The sequence below is a fragment of the Nanorana parkeri genome, unplaced genomic scaffold (genome assembly GCF_000935625.1).
Source record: "Nanorana parkeri isolate BGI_ZX_2015 unplaced genomic scaffold, ASM93562v1 scaffold462, whole genome shotgun sequence".
NCBI lineage: Eukaryota > Metazoa > Chordata > Amphibia > Anura > Dicroglossidae > Nanorana > Nanorana parkeri.
In genome coordinates, this window is record NW_017306730.1 from 420359 (window position 1) to 438143 (window position 17785).

Genomic DNA, 17785 nt, shown 5'->3' on the forward strand with positions numbered 1-17785 from the left:
ACTGTTGGCGCTATATCCTATATAATAATAATAATAATGTATGTAGGTTTTTTCTTTTTTTGATAATAGCATATGGGACTATACATTGCTTCTCTGGTGGTGTAGGTATGAGTTGCACTGTGCATAACATAAAGATGCGATCGGCTGCTTTCTGCAGAGATGGAAGCCTTCCACAATGGCACTGCTAATAAAATCCACAAAAAGGGGATGGGGCTTTCTTTTAACCTAAATAAAGGGGTCTACAATGTCAAGACTAACCTTAATGCATTTATTGTATATATGTTTCTGTACACATGCCATAAAGGAAATGTGGACTACTCTTTGTGCTCATGCATGATTACTTTGGTGAATATACCCCTTCAGATCCAGTGTTAGGGGGGGCATTAGGAACTTTTAACATTCCATTTGAGACCGATGTATACAAAGTATAATTGGGCTATCCTTCAGCCACTGGTATAAACACCCTTAGGCATATAGCAAGCAGTAAAATATGAAAACACAGGAGGGCAAGAATGACAGAGAAAATTAAAGAAGCATGGAAAGGAGAAGGAATAATAACCAAAGTAAACCTGTCAGAAATATTGTATAAACCAGTATAACTGTGCTACTGCACGCACAATAAAGCTTGTCAAACTTAAGGTCCAGTATGCTACAAGAGAACCCAAACCCACTATCAATATGAAAATACCAGCTTTGTTACAAATCAGAGCCCAGACAAGCATGTACCCCACACCCCACAATCCAATGCAGGTTCCTTGGTGACTTATTAATACAATGCAGATTCCTCAGTAACCTGTACTTTTTTTTGAAGAGGATGTGCCAGAAACCTGACTTGCAGGAAAGTCAGCATCTGCATATTGCATTTGCCCCAAATTCAGGACAACAGAGACATGCTGAGCTAAAGTTTTACCCACAATTTATGATGCCTGCTACTGCATAATCACGCTGGTCAATACAGTAACAGATTTAATTTTGACAGGGAAAAATAGATGCACAGATATTGGTTCTATGGTAGGTATAGTATAACATGGCACTAACTTTAACAGGTGGCTCACTGTTAAGCAGTGCCAGATACATCTCTGTACTGTAAATGTGGACCTTATGCTCTATACACATTTAAGTGGTTTGAAACACCAGACAAGCAATCAAACCTATAATGGTACATCCAACACTGCAACAATCACTGTATATCACAAGGTCACATTATAAAGCATTGAGATACATCTAACAGAATGGCTATGGTGAGTTCATCACATTGTGCATTCCCGACATGGAAAGTTCACTGACACATAAGTGTCAATGTACTTTCCATAGTCCGCACATTATATGACTAAGCTCATGTAGACATGGCTGCTTCACTGCGATGATGATGATATGGAATTCCAGATATGGAATTAAGTGTTTGTCCCAGTTGTATCACAATGGGCTTTTTCACTGAGGATTTGTAACAATATGTGGTATTCTTTGTGAGTGTTGTATTCCTCACAAGGAGCCCGTGTAGGGGGAAATGTGTTAAGAGTGGGGCAGACCAGAGGTGGGACTGTGCAGCATGCATTATTAGCTTATCATAAAGCCTTTTATTGCAAAGACCCATTTTGAAAATGGCATAAATGTACATAATGTGGCAACAGAGATTTTACCATTTTCCTAAGAACTTTTTCTAAAACTAAATCTAATTGTATATGAATATTGTTACAGCTTATTAGAAAAATGGTTGTTGTATTGACAGCATCATAAGCATGTCAGCATTTTGGCAAGTAGAACAGCAGTTGCTGAAATAAAATAAATATGCACATAAAGACGTAAGTCCATCAAGTCCAACCTATTGCGTGTGTGCATTTATGTTTGAGCAGGTGTGTGCATGTGTATGAGTCCACGTGTGATCTTGTTCTTAGGCGTACCTGTACCCCTGTATGTTATGCTCTCCGAGGAACTTGTCCAAGAGTCTCCTGAATGCTTCCACACTCTTAGCTGAAATCACTTCCTGTTACCGCTCTAACTGTGAAGAACCCCTTGCGCCCTTTGTGGCAAAATTTTGTTGGTTTATACAAGAATATCATGTCCCCCCTTAATCTCCTAACCTACAATTAGAACATATTTAATTTTAACAGCCTTGTTTCATAGTTCAGGTCATCAAACCCCTTAATGAGTTTTGTTGCCCTCCTCTGGACTTTTTCCAGCTCAAGGACATCTTTTCTGAGTTCAGGTGACCAAAACTGGACCGCATACTCCAGATGAGGCCAAACCAGTGATCTGTAAAGTGGCAAAATTATAGATTTGTCCCTGCAATACATTCCCTTCTTAATGCAAGACAGGACTCTACTTGCTTTGTTCACAGCAGCCTGTCACTGCGAGCTATTCTTCAATCTGTGGTCTATGATGACCCCCAAATCCTTCTCCGTTTCCGACTTCCCTAGTGGCACACCCATAAGTGCATAGTCCATTTGCCTATTTTTAACTCCAAAGTGCATTACCTTGCATGTATCTACATTGAACTTCATCTGCCATACAGTTGCCCACTCCCCGAGTTTATCCATTCTTGTTTTACATAATAGACAGGGGCATTGCCTGGTCATTCCTCTGCCTTAGGCAACAGCTAAGACAGTGCTTATCTCATCACTTACACAAATCACTATAAATATGTTTATGACCGCAGCCCAAGTCACTGTTATGCTGAGACAATTATGGATACATATCATCACATATCATTAACATAAATTCACATTTAGACTTTTGCATAACAAAAATTAATTGATAATCTGTAATGCGTGATCTTACCTGCACTTCAGCTGACCTAATACTACTATTACTATGTCACCTTTAGAAGTAGCAAAATGACATCACCACAAACTCAGCATCTTTTCCTGTGTTAGGAGTTCATACAAAACCTTTGCACATCGGTAAATAACATGTACATGTAAATAACATGTTAGAGAGAAAGTGGTTTCTAGCTGTATACAGGTATCCATTCAAACAGCCTTATTCAATAATGAGTTCTGTGCCCAGGCTATGGACATTAAAGTATTTAAATATTTTTAACAAGCCACTAAAAGGTGTTAAAGAGGTAGTAAAAAGGCAACACAAAATTGCAATAGTGGGCCCCCGGGGAAGGTGTTGTTATAATGTGCTAGTATCCACAGCATACTAGCACATTACGCTAACTTGGAGGCGATCCCCTCCAGCACTGCGATGTCAGCAAACAACTCCATCACCAGTGCTTCCAACTTCTTCCAGTCTTCTTCAGCATCTGGCGACTTGGGCCGGAATGATGTAACTCCCACGCATGTACCCAAGAATTACTTTATCTCTGCACAGGACCTTGCCGTGCTTATGCGCACAAATGCTGATAGGCAGAGAGGAGCAATTATGACAGAAGAGATACAGGGGGTGATTTACTAACCTAAACACACGCACACACTAGGTGCGTGTGATTTGTACACAGCAAAACGTATTTATCAACCAAAAAGTCTCTAAAAGCATATTTCCACTAATGCCATATATGGAAAAATCATGCACATGATGCATATATAATGCTGCTTCACAGTTTAGACAAAAATGGTTAGCTCATGCATTTACATTCCTGCATTCATCAACGCAAGCAACACAACATAGAGCTAATTTACACAACATCACCTTGCAAATTCATGCAGGGCTTTGCACAACACACCTGCTGGGTGTGTACACACTACAAAGGTGTTTAGATTCCACCCATAGATCATGCTGGGAGGGAACACACTACAGAGGTGTATACATGTTCGTGGTGCGTTTATAAGGTTAGTAAATCAACCCCACAGAGTCTTTCCTGCCATAATTTTTTATTTTATTTCCTTAACATGCCTCCATCTATACCTTTCTTAATGATAACATGAATTTGGGAAATACTATAACACCACCAGAGGTGCTTAGAGAAGTAATTTTTTATTCACATAATCTAAATCTAATTTATAATAATAATAATCTATATTATCTAAATTAGAAAAGAAAACTGTTGTATCAACTGCTCAAACACCCCTGGTTATCGTTTGTCTCAACCGTCACCTGCACTGTCAACATCTCTCATGGCCTAATAGGTACGTCCAATTTTCAAGAGGTGGTGGGCTTGGTTGTGGCTGGTGATGGGATGGGGTCACAGCCAGACCATGCCTACTTTCTGGCATGGCCCCACCCCTAAATGTGTGGGAACTGCCCACCCACAGCCATGATCTATAGGTGATGCTGTGATTTTAGGACACAGCATCAGTGGGACAGAGATGTAGGCATCTATGTAAAGGTAATTTGAGTGGTACCTATATAAACTAAAATATCAACAGACATTGGTACATGGCATCTAAACCCTGATTATACCAATAATCATTAAATGACTACGTTTAGGAATAAGTTGGCATGCCTTCTGGCAAGGCCACATGGCTCCAATCAACAGCTGCAGAAGGTGATTAGGAGCTATGGCCTGAGGAGGAACCTTGCTCCACGTTTTTGTACTATGGAACAACTGTACGTACGTGTTGAATGTGCGGGGACTTATAACCTTACTGTCTCTCCTTATTGTCTTAGATACAGAGCACCGTCAATCAACAGATAATGTGTACCGATGCTTGCTAAATGCTAATTGTTCTGGTCATTCATGTTTATGAAAGCTGCCCATACCAATCCTAGTATGTGCAAAAGATATGACATATCTGATTAAGCAGTAATATACACAGTGATCATTGTATTATTCGCTATGGAAAACTGTCTAACCCCTCACTACACAGTGCTGGATATTAGCTTTGCCCAGATCTAGGAGAAGGTTTGTGGTGGGTTTTGTCATAACGTGATCAGGACTAGTGAGGAAGGATTTTATCTACATGTCAGGCCATTTACCATGCATAAATATAGTATATGTATTCAGATATGCAGAGAATCTAAAGTTAATGAATCACGATTGCCTGAATTACTGACCTAAATAGAACTCTAAAATATTTAGGTAAATCAAAATATTGCCTGAATTTTCCAGATTCAATAATCACTAATTAGGACAAAGATGAGAAATATGTCCTTGCCCCATTCTTGTATAATTATATCATACATATGAAGTGCTGTGCTTCCTGTATACATTAACATAAAGTGAGTGCACATAACACATTTATATACAAGGTTGTATAGAGCTGAATCATCAAGGATATTTCATACAAGATTCTTATTCCATGTAAATAACTAAAATACATCTTCACAGTACTCAGCATTCTAAAAACTAATAAAGCACAACCATTTCATGCTTTCCAAACAGTTATGACAAGAAAAGTGTCTTCTATAACGCTCTCAATGTCATAAAGCAGGAAAGCATTTATAATTAATATATTAGCAATATCTCTGTGTTGCAAATCTTATTAATGCTGATGAACATGCAGGGAAAGCAATTTGGGATGTGATGGCATGCTGTGCAAATAATGCAGCATGAGAGGATGTGGAGTAAAATGTGACAGTTAGAGCAAGACAAAAAACACAAATGTACCTATAAAAGTGTAACTCTGATATAGTGAAAAGCAAGTAAGTACTCCTATAAATATACTTAGAGGGCATTTACAGAAGTCTAAAAAGTGAAATCTACCTTCTACAAATTCTTAGCAAAGACCAAAATAAATAACTAAATGAACTTTACTTTAATTTACTCAACAATATATATTAGTCAAACGCCCTTATCGGCATGCTGGCTCCAGGCAGGTAGGCCAAACTAATGAAGCAAGTATGTCGGAATTATAGCCAGGTGTCTAGAATTTTAGAAGAAGACGTTAGCAATGGCAGCCTCCATGTTTTACTCACAAGTTTAAGCTGGCTGTTCACTAATTTAGATTCATACAATCTCTTTTTTCACCAAATGTGTACATACACTATTTAGTGATGACATGCAGGCCAAGCTGTTCAGTATAACAACAGTGACAGGCTAAAGCAAGCAAAGCAATTTTTGTGCGTGTGTATATGTGTGTGTGTGTGTGTGTATATATATATAACAAATCTTGTGTCTCTTGCTACATTCATGTGCCCATAAATTGGATTGAGTTGTGAGTATTTAATGATGGTGCAGCCCTCTCCACATTTGGATGCAATTAAGGAGGAGGGCTGGTCTCTTTATCTTGGACATATGAAAGAGTCTTATCTCTATGATTAAGCCCTGTGGGTGAAACGTGTAGAAGAGCGATATGGGAATATGTATGTGGTGTATGTGGTTTTATGGACTGAAATAAAGTTTGGATTCATACGGAAGTAATATTGAGGTAATATTGAGTGTGGCTCTTCTTAGATTGATATTGTACAGGTAGATGCAAGCCTCTTTTTGCCAGCACCTAGAGGATCCTCATTATATGAACCTGAATGCAGAATCTGAGCAGTGAGTGTTGTGGATTATTTGCTAAAAGTACTAAAAACATTCACATATTTGAATACAGTATTTTTCATGATTCATGTCCTTTGATGTGAACCTATGCCTACACTATGCACAGTAAAGCATATTTATATTCTGAAAAAGCAGCAAAAGCACTTTAACACAAGCCCCTATTCATCTCTAGCTATAGGCATTGTGGAGAAATTAATCTTCACAGTTCACAGAGGCACATAAATTGTAGCTCTTTTTTGATTACTTTCTATTGCACCAAAATTGTGGCACCCTGCCAGTCCTATTGTACATAACCAGTAGTCATTTATAAACTGACTATAACTGATTTTAGAGCCTTTGTTGTGATCTTTGAAAATGAATGACATCCTAGTACAAGCAGCTAGAGAGTTCAGTATTGTAAAGCTCTTTTACTGCTTGTTAAGAATATCTAAATAATTTAAAGGAGAACTATGAGGTGAGTGAAAATCACTCAGCCTCATAGTTCGAGCCGAGGTGTGACAATGAAAATGTCACATGTCGGCTCAATAGATCGGGGAGTGAGCGAACGCATACCGTCACTCGCTCCCTTCTCGATCATGTCCCTGCAGAGAGCCGTGACTGTCAGTCACGGCTCCCCGCAGGGTTTTCCCCCCGCTCCGATCCTCCAGCGCTGACCGAACGAACGGGGGAGGGGGCAGGCACATCTGGCTCTGCCTCTAGATAGGCAGAGCCAGCTGTCACTCAAGCAGCTGGTTAAATCTCGACATTAATGTCGGGATCCGTCCCCACTGCGGTGGACTCAGTATCAGTAGTGTATTTCGGTTTTGTGCTGCCCTAGGCAAGATTAAACTCGAGCACCCCCCCTAATCTAAATTAGTCCCACCCCTTCCTGTTTAAGACATTTTGCATAACCTACCATTTTTTGGCGCCCCCCTGGAAAGTGCCGCCCTAGGCAAATGCCTAGTTTGCCTTGCAGTAGATACACCCCTTCTCAGTATACCACGAGCTATAGCTCGCAATATGCTAAGCTTTGGGTCACGGGAGGATGCTAGTTTATGTCCCTTAAGAGAACTATGGCGGAAAACACTTACCCATAGTTCTCTTTTAATGTCCATAGTCTGGCCACAGGTGCACTTTAAAAATAAGGACTCTTTATTGAATAACGCTGTTTGAATGGATGCACATATACAGCTAGAAACCACTTTTTCTCTGACAATGTAGTCAAGTATTTGAAATCCGAGACCAAAGTTTGCTGTTTTCACCTACATTAGAATTTTAATGAAACACCATATTAATATATATATATATATATGTATGTTTGTTTATAGGACACATATATTAAAACTCCTGTAGAACATACTGCAATATCCAAAGCCATATTCACTTATCCTGACTAAAAAGCATAAAAAGGCCATTTTTATTACTCGACTCTCTAAATGACATATTTCACCCAATTCTGCAAACGTTTCAGGATCAAATATATCACAGAGTGTGCCTGTCTCTATGCACTTTGGTTTTCTCTGTGAGATCATCCTAGTTATTGTAAACCTTCCCAGGAGGATATTTGTCCTTATGACAACCTCCCAACCCCCTAGCATCAGATGTTTCCATACAATTCTGTTATTTACGCAGTCTGAGACAAGCATAATTTAAGTTATGATTGAGGTACATTGTCAGGGTGGTATTGGGAAGCCTTGCTCCCTCGTGAATTGCTTTGTCTCATTCTGATTGTTATTTTTTTTTAACACAACATTTGCAAAAAGTGGCCTTAATAATAGAACTCAATGCTGATGCAAGCTCTGTAAATCTTGAAATGCTATTGATATGTTAAGGTCCAAACAGTCATTCTTATAGCTGTTCTTTAAACAGTCCACAACATTTTAACTAATTAATTGTAATTTTTTAAACTTTTGCATGCCAAAATGGGAATTGTAATGAACATGAAAAATGAACCATATAACAAGTAGGGAGCTTATGACACAATGGAGGTGATTTATAAAAAGTGGAGCTCATAAGAATCAGGTCTATTTTATCTGCCACACTTCTACTGCAGATTAGAAAATTATACAGACGCCATACTGGTTGCTAGGTAAATTATTTTGTTTTGTTAATATTATTTGCTTTGGGAGAGCCATGAGTTTGCAACTGCTTTTTTGTTTAATTCAACAAAACTTTATTGACAAAACCATGAAGAAGAGGAGCGAGTGGCAATTACCGTTACACCAAAGTCAAATGCTCACAGCTTATTTACCTGTTTAGAAAGTCTGGGTTCTTCTTCAACGTATTTCTGTTCTTTTGGCATGAGCGTAGCCAGGCTGGCTTTTACCTGCACATGATATACGTTAGTTAGGAGACAACTTGTACAAACGACCAGTTTTTCTGCCTTAATTGTAATCTGTGACCGGCACATGCACCCTGATTGAGAATTCACAAAAGCAAATCGTATAAAGGACATAAATGTATAATACCAAGGGAGGGCAGCAGGCATGCATACTTAACAGGAGCCGTGTCACCGCTGGTAACAGCAGCTGCATAGCAATAGGCGGGGAGGCTGCGCCATGCCGTGGCTGTATCAGTCTCTTCCCTTTCACAGTGGTTTCAATAAAATGAAGGATAACAGTCCTAGACTTTATAGATACGTAACAAAAGCTTTTAAAAAACAGAGCTCTTTAGCAGCGCTGATATTTTTTTTTAAAGAATGAAAAGTTAAGACTTACAGCATTGAAAATCACATCTATTTCAAGATAGATGACCCCCTTTGTTGGCCCTGTCAGTTGCTTGTTTTTCAAGACGTAGGCTTTCTGTTCACCATTTTGAATCTGTGGGAAGAAAGACATGACAGCCGTCTGTCTCACAGTCTCTACTGAATACACTACCCCGGTCACCTTTGACCCCCAGCTGCTGAAACTGACAGGGAGCCCAAAACAACTGTGGCAATTCTGACAAGTACCTGTTCATTACCAGCTCGGAGCCTGTCAGGAGAAATTAACTACCGTGGGATTCAACATGGTCGTGGACCGAGGGTGTTAAATTCTATTTATTTATTTATTTATTTATTTATTTTCGTCTGACTGTGTAATATTTCTTATCTTGGTTGAGAACTGAGTGACATTGAACAGAGACTTTTTTTTCCTTATGGGTTGAGGGAGACATTGAGATGTATGGCAGGTGAAAGAGACTTACAGACAGTAAGGGTATGGCAACTTTGCCCAGGAAGTCAGCACTCCGGTCTCGGTCTTCATCATAAACTGTCACTTCAAGGACTGAGTGCATATCATTGACATTGCTTTACAAAGGAAGAAGAGAGAAAAAGAGAATACAGTTATTTAATGCACTCATTTTCAAACTCTACCGAATAAACTGTACAGCATTCCTAACTTAACTTTTATTTTATTACATTCCATCCCACTGATAAGTAACTGTGGTCATTTAGCATTTAAACCTCAACTGAATGGCCTTAAAGTGACATCCAAGTCAAAAATGCCCCCCCCCACTGCTGGTTTACGGACTTACCTTAAGTGATGCCTCTTGATCCAATCATCTTCTTTCCAGTAGTTTTCAGGAGTCCCTCCAGCACTGGTGCCATTCTCTGAACCAGCACTGACTCCTGTCTCTTCCTGTCCCACGGAGTCTGTGCGGGTGCACGCTGCTGTATTCACTTACCTTGTGTCTCTCCTCTTCTCCCTGCTGAAGATGTGAACTGCGCATGTGCCCGCCCCATGATACTTTGCGGCCACCCGAGAATCTTCAGTTCTTTGGACGGGAGTGCGCGGCGGAGACAAAGGTAAGTTTAAACCTATTTGGTTCTTTTTGTGTTTTTGAATATATCTACTGCTCGCTAGTAAAACATGCGAGGGTTTAATGATTCATTATGGGTAGTACACACCATCCTCAGTGCGTTCCAGCTCGATTGTGGCCGGAACACACTGGATCGCATTCCGGCCGGCTCACTATGTTTTGGGGCGGGAAGAGGCGTAGCGGTGCATTGAACTCAATGGCACTGCAGCCACGCTGCCACTGGCCGCAATGTGATCAGCCGCACAGGAATGTGTGGCACATCCGTGACCGGCGTTCCGGTCCGGTGCAGACAGAAAATATAGTGTCAGGTTAACCTGGCATTCATCTTTTGCTCTGTGTACCCTGCATCTTAGTCCCTAGAATATGGTGGGAGGCTAGTTTCCTGGCTCTTTTGCTAACTCTTTGGCTTTAATGATATCTAAATCACTGACCAAGAATAAATACTGTTAATCTGGAAATCTGACCTTTCACTTCGGTTGATTTACAAAAGGAGTAGAGGATAGTCATTTACCAAAGGGAATAGTGACTAAGCTTGGTAAAAAAGTGAAACTGTGTTCATTTTGAAAAAGTGCAGGAAAAAATAACAGATTTGAACTTGCAGATCATTGAATAATTTAAAGTCATATTAAAATCAAAAGTTTTTGAGATGTTTCAAATGCTGAATACATCACTTACAAAGGACTCTGCTCTTTAATGTTTAAAGGTTTTTTTTTCTGTGGAATCAGCTGGTCCTGATATCCTATTTTAGGGTGGCTCCTTTTCCTTGCAGAGTCCTATGGAGCCCCCCTTGTGTGTGCTAGCAAGCTGTGTTTCCACAAACACACAGACACGACAAGCCAAGCTGCTCCTCTGCTCCTCCCACTTCCTTTTTTCTTTTCTGAGATAGTAGATGAACAGTTGCTGGAGTCTGCTCTGCTCATTGTGATCTTGTACTGAACAGGAAGTTACAGAGCTGTTTGGAAATATGATGACTGTAAGTGCTTGGGCAAAAATTTAAATAAATACTTTACCTGGCAATGTATATTTGCTTGATCTGGATTCATTACTGAAAAAAGATTTGAGAGTTTAATACTACTTTAAGTGAGCACAGGTTCACTTTTTTTTTTTTACCAAGCAAAAATGTATCTTGCTTACTAAACATGTGATTTGATTAGTGAACATTTTCTCCTGCCTTAGTAAATCAAACCCATATTATGCCTGTTGCTGGTCTGCACTTTTAAGTATTTACGCCCGAAACTACCAAAGAGCAATGTCTTGAGGTCAGCCATGGCAGCCTCTATATTTCAAAATAAATCAATTTTTCTGCACCTAGCCTAGTAATATTTACAGCCAATTCTCTACCAGAGTAAAATTGGTTTCTGTACTAAATGCAATTACAATACACATACAGTGTTTTAAAATATGTAGTGCCAATTAACATTAAAAAGTACTAAAACATTCATATATGGAAACAACTTCAAAGTGCAAAATCCAATAAAAGTTAAAAGTGCCTAAATAAACATCTTGAATATAAATGTAATCAAAATGAACATCTAGGGCTTTAAAATGTGCAGTGCTAATAAACAACAAAAGTGCTAAAACCTTCACTTATGGAAACAACTTTCATACAACACAAAGTGCACATCCAAATTGTTTGATTTTGTAGTTTTAAGTTGTTTTCATGTATAAATGTTTCAGCCGCCACATTTTGTTCATACAGGATAAGTAGGGGGGCACTATGAAACTGCTCTGTCAGTAGTATTCAATGTAACTGACAAGATGGCTGTTGTAGTTTTGTAACTCCAGCACCAGAAGAACAAGAACTCATTCTATACACTTAAAGTGATATTAAAGGCAAAATGCTTTTAATCTATTTCAAATGCTGATGAAATCATTTACAATGAATGCTGCTTCTTGATGTTTAAAATTTTTAGTTTCCGGCAGAATCAGCTGGTTTCCTTAACACTGACCCTGATATCCTGTTATATGGTGGTTTATTTCCCTTGCAGGCTCCTATGGAGCTACCCTTGTGTTTGCTAGCAAGCTGTATGTATGTCCACAATCACACAGACACAGCAAGGCAAGCCACTCCCCTCTCCCCCGCCTCCTTCCTTCTCCCTGCTAGTAGATGAACAGTTGCTGGAGTCTGTATGGTCCTTTGTGATCTTGTAATGAACAGGAAGTTCAGGGAAGCCGAGCTAAGAGAGTTGGAGCCAGCTGTTCAGAAACATGAGGACTGTAAGGGGGTTATTCACTATTGAGCCGAAGCATACAGCCGTAGTTTCAGCTGATTCTTCGGCTATCCTCGGCTGCCGGACCCCTTCGGTTAGACTGAACCGAAGGGCTGCTGTACGGGCTATTCACAATAGCTCGTACAGCAGCCGAAGGTGGCCGTGTGGCTCACACGAAGCAGGGCGAACATGAAGGCCGGCCGTTTGCCTCCCAAAATGACAGCTGGCTGGCTCCGTCCAGTTGTTATTCATTGGCCAGGAGACTCTAGCAAGTTCCGGCCGATAGGAAACAGTTGGACGGAGCTAGCTGTCACTGCTAGCTCCCCCTAATTGTTTTTCTTTTTAAAAATATCTTTATTAATTTTGTAATGTTCCTATTTATTTAAATTGAAAAAATATTTTTCAACCTTTTTTTTTTCCTACTATTTTCACTGATTTTCTATTCTGCTCAGTACCTCGGATAGGGGCGAACAGCAGCGAGTGAGCGCAGCTGATCCAGATGTTGGATCGGCTGAGTCAAAGTCCTTCTGCACTTCGTCCCTCTGCACTTTGATGTACGGCTGATTTCAGCCGATTAACGGTTAAAATCAGCCGTACTGACCCGGAGTGATAGCTGAACGTCTTTCAGCTCGGTTATTCACTCGGCTGCCTTTGGCAGCTTTGTGAATAACCCTGTAAGTGTTTGGGCAAAAATGTAAAGAAATACTTTGCTGGGCCATGTATATTTGTTTGATCTGAATTCATTACTGAAAAAAGGTTTAAGAGTTTAATACTACTGTAAGGGTTCTCGCAACTTTCACCTAGGAAGGGTGAGGAAGGGTTAGAGGTTCTTCTAAGTTGTACTGCTATCTGGGACTCTATTCAAGAGATATACCCTCACTTCCTGCTCACTGAATATAATCTCACCAGAAAGGCAGTAAGGGTATCCAATGGCAACACAGACAAAAATAAAAGTGCCACTGTGACTTTTTATTGCTGTACATGTTCCTGTTGCAGATTTTCTCCTGTTATTATCATCTGATTATACTCTGCACTTCCTGCCCTAGGGTGACCATGCTCACTCACCATACTGTATCTGTATCCATCGAGGAACAGCCTTGTCACCCTAGGACAGGAAGTGTGTTAGGACTACAGAACACTTTTCTCCATAATACCGGGGGGGGGGGGGGGTTCTATAGTCCACAGAGAGAACTGTGAACAATACTAATTGATAACAGTCAGCAGAGGTAAAGAGTACATGAAGTTATCAGCTCAAGACATTTCTGGCAAGATCAACAGGTATTTCCCTGGAGTTTTTAAACAGATACAACAATAAATTCACCAGAACAAATAACATAAGTTCATTGTTAAGAGTTATATAAACTTAAATGGGAATCTTGACTGACCTCATTATTCACAAAAGAGTTCAGACCATGTATGTTAGTAGGGCATCTGCCTACAACTAAGTTCTAACAAATAACATATTTAATACAAATTAACATAAAGTAAGCAGACTAATTATTTTTATTCCCAGTACTTGCTGATTACAAAACTGTAACCAGAGATGAGATCATTTAGAATTTACAGGCAACAACTTATGATGTACAGATGAACAATGTGGGGAAGGGGTAGCTGTGGAACCCCAGACTAAAAGAGGGCTAGATTAAAGAGATGAACTTGTTATGGGTGAAAGGAAATGATGAAAGACAAATGCAAGAACCCTTGGCATAAAAGCAGACATTTCCTCTGATAGTAACATTTGCTTGGAAGAAGTTTTCATATAGTGCAATTTATAATCCGGCATAGGATAAAGGAGGAGACTTAGTAATTTACTTGCACACTATGCTAAAAGGCAATCATTCTAATTCTAGAATGGCCATTTCTCATAGAACTTATAAAAGCATCTTTGTTACACTGTGCATTTAGGTATTATCAACTATGTCATCTCTAACAAGTGCTTGTTTTTTTTTTTAACACATACACTAGGAGGTGTAGCCACTGGCCCTGTGAATGTTTGTAGAAAAGGGACAATTGTGTTATATTGTTCCTTAAAATTAGGGATGTACGAGTATTTAGGCAAGTAGTCGTGCTCACCCAAATGCTCCGATGCCTAGCCCAATACTTCCGGTATCAGGAAGCCGGGCAGCAAACTCGGCTTTCTTATTGGCCGGGAAGCCAGCTTCATGCTCCATCGTAACCTCATGGTGAGGGAGCATGGTGTCGATTTGCCGGCCAATCAGGAAGCTGAGCGCCGCATCATTACACGGCCCCCGGCTTCCTGATTGGCCAGAAAGCTGGCTCCATGTTTCTCATCACCTAGTGACGAGAAGCATGGGGATGGCTTCTTTGCTAATCGGGAAGCCGGGTGGTGAGTCTTTACATGCCGCCAGGCTTCCCGGCTAATCAGGAAGCCAGGTGGTGAGTCATGACATGCCTCCTGGCTTCCTTAAAGGAGAACTATGAGATGAGTGATTTCCACTCACCTCATAGTTCTAGCCGACCTGTGACATTGAGACTGTCACAGGTCGGCTCAGTAGATCGGAAGGTTCGCTCACCTCTCGATCCTGTCACGGCTCTCTGCCGTGACAGGGGGAGGGGCTGGATTCCCCTCTCCCCGCTCCGATCTGCCAGCGCTGACTGGCAGAACGGACAGGGGAGGGGGCGGGTACAGCTGGCTCTGCCTCTAGATAGGCAGAGTCAGCTGTCACTCACGCAGCTGGGCAGATCCTGACATCATGGTCGGGATCCGCTCCGGCGTCTCAGTATACCGCGAGCTGTAGCTCGCGGTATACTGAGCTTAGGGTAACGGGAGGACGCTAGTTTCTGTCCTCCCGTTAACCTAAGGAGAACTATGGGGAAAAACACTGACCCCATAGTTCTCCTTTAATGGGATTTCCAGTATTGGTATTCGCGAGTACCAAAAAAAGATATTGGTACTCGTACTCTATACTGAAATGCAGGTATTGGTGCATTGCTACCTAAAAGTCTAATGTATTATCAAATCTCATTTTGTAATGCAAGCGAAGAGATGGAGCTAAGGAGCATAGGAGAAAACAAATGATGCCCTATGCTCTTCAGCTCCATCTAGTGGTGATACTGCAGTATTACAGCATGACATTCAAAAATAAATTTGGCTTGTAAAGAAAATATAACAAAAATGTTTGTTTTTTGCATCTATTCACACAGAACAAATATTCATATAGATACACAGGGCCAATGACACTGCTTTATAAATAGACCCCTATTGTCTATTTATAAAGCAGTGAATCTGACATTCACCAAACATCAACTGTGAGTGAATATTTCCAGTACATGCGTTTTAAATGACAGTGATTGATATACCACCAGTGAATGTTTGGTGAAAGTAGACACTTTATAAATGTACCCCAAAGTAATTAGTTCTACTTATTTGACCAAAGTAAGCAACAATTCATGAATACCCATGGCTATATTATATGACATGAATTAGAAGATCTCTTGTGAGAAGAGAAGTTCAAAGGCAGAATGGAAATCCAGAATGTAATACAAGAGCCACAATGGGGAAACACATCATTTTCATAGATGGCTTTGCATGATTACTTTTTTGCCATTTTGTTTTCTTTCTTGGCATATTTTTGGCAATGAGCTTTGACTCAAGAGAGTTACACTATAGCACTTCTTGAGATAACTGTCAAAATGCATCCAATGACTTTATTCATAAGCTGCTGAAGTAGCCAAAACTATTTGCATACTGGGAAGATGCACTGCATCTAATTAGTCAATAGGCTTTGTACAGCTACCTGGTACAGCAAAAATGTATTTGTTCATTGGGAAGATATGGAGATCCAGTGACTCTTAAGATTTGTCTAAAGTTATCCAGACATTGACTTATTTTTTTCAGTTGGATGACTTCCACATAGTACAAAATGTCAGAGGTACAGATGGCATATGAATGGTAACATTCTGAGTATGAAAATTAAGTCTAATCCTTTTTTTCCAATGGCAAATGACAATGTGAAAGGTTTCTAACTTCATTCTCACCCAATTAAATGTGTGTATGTGTATATGTATGTATACGAGTGATTTTCCATTGTATCAAAAAAGCACCTGACATTTTTACATAATTTGTCTTGGTTGTGTGTTTATTTTTGAATCTTAGTAGCCTGTTATACATTGTTCTTTATAGCCACAGTTCCTGATATCACACAGTTTATGGGATTTGCAGTAACTGAAATGTTGTCAGCTGCTTAAAATCAGTGCCACAACCTAATTCCAAATCCCTGCTCAAGTATAAACCTAATCCTCTACCCTAATCCTAAAGGGTTATTCACAAAGCTGCCGAAGGCAGCCGAGTGAATAATCGACCCGAAGTGAAGTGAGGTGTTCGGCTATTCACTTAAAAGGTTTCTAAACCCTCAGTTTTTTGTGTTTTTTTTGCATATATCTACTGCTAGCAAGCAGTAGATATCTGCAAAAAGTAAAATAATTTTTTTTTAAATTGCTTTAAAAGCGGTTTAAACTTACCCCGGATTAGCCGCGCGCTCCCGTCCGAAAATCCGAAACTGCTTGGCCGCAAAGAATTTGGGGCGGGTGTGGTACCGAGCAGAATAGAAAAAGAGTTTTAAAAAAAAGTAGAAAATGATTGGGCGGAGCTAGCAGTGACAGCTAGCTCCGCCCAACTGTTTCCTATTGGCCGAGACCTGCTGTCATTACAATGAGAGCTCAGCAGAGTCGGCGGTGATATCACTGCAGGCTCCAGTGAGCGCTCATTGTAGTGACAGTACAGCGTCCCGTGGTTACCAGGTAACCAGGGGACGCTGAACTGTCATGAGAGCTCAGCGGAGCCGGCTTTGATATCACGGCCGGCTCCGCTGAGCTCTCATTATAATGACAGTTCAGCGTCTCCTGTTTACCTGGTAACCAGGAGACGCTGATCTGTCATTGCAAGTGGCCGGAGCCAGCCATTAGAAGAAGGCTGGCTCCGCCTAGCTGTCAGTAGCAGGCTTTCGGCCGGCCAATGGCTGGCCGTTTGGCCCATTTCGGCTTTCACCTCAGCTCAGTTGAGCTGAAGCATATGCCTTTGGCTCGACAGAGCCGCTCGGCCAACTTTGGGAGATGTACGGGCTATAGTAAATAGCCCGTACAGCAGCCCTTCGGTTCAGCCGGAGCTGTGGCTGATCCTTCAGCTAGCTTTGTGAATAACCCCCCTAATCTTAACCCTTTGCTATAACACAAATTTCCCCTGCCATGTTAGAAGGCCCACAGGGAGCCTTTTTGCTGAATCATCCATTGGACCAATGGCTTGCATGGAGGTCGCCACATACTTTTCATATTGAGTGAACCATGCCATTTTAATTGTACACCAATGACCAGCCTGCAGTTGAACCATAATTATAACAAGATTCAATTAGGAGGAAGAAGGTTCGGGATGGAAGGAATATTATTAGAATTTGTACTGTCAATAAAATTG

At 40.5% G+C, this 17785-nt stretch overlaps 1 protein-coding gene across 2 annotated transcripts in view; it reads right to left on the bottom strand.

Annotated features, from left to right (window-relative positions):
* Nucleotides 1-17785, bottom strand: part of MCTP1 (multiple C2 and transmembrane domain containing 1) — a 339981-nt gene that overhangs the window by 179317 nt on the left and 142879 nt on the right. For both annotated transcript variants that reach the window (XM_018560532.1, XM_018560531.1), the window contains exons 11-13: nucleotides 9533-9635; nucleotides 9067-9168; nucleotides 8601-8675 (exon numbers count right to left, since the gene is read on the bottom strand). In XM_018560532.1, coding sequence (XP_018416034.1) covers nucleotides 8601-8675; nucleotides 9067-9168; nucleotides 9533-9635 — 280 coding nt within the window. The remainder of the gene's footprint in view (nucleotides 1-8600; nucleotides 8676-9066; nucleotides 9169-9532; nucleotides 9636-17785) is intronic.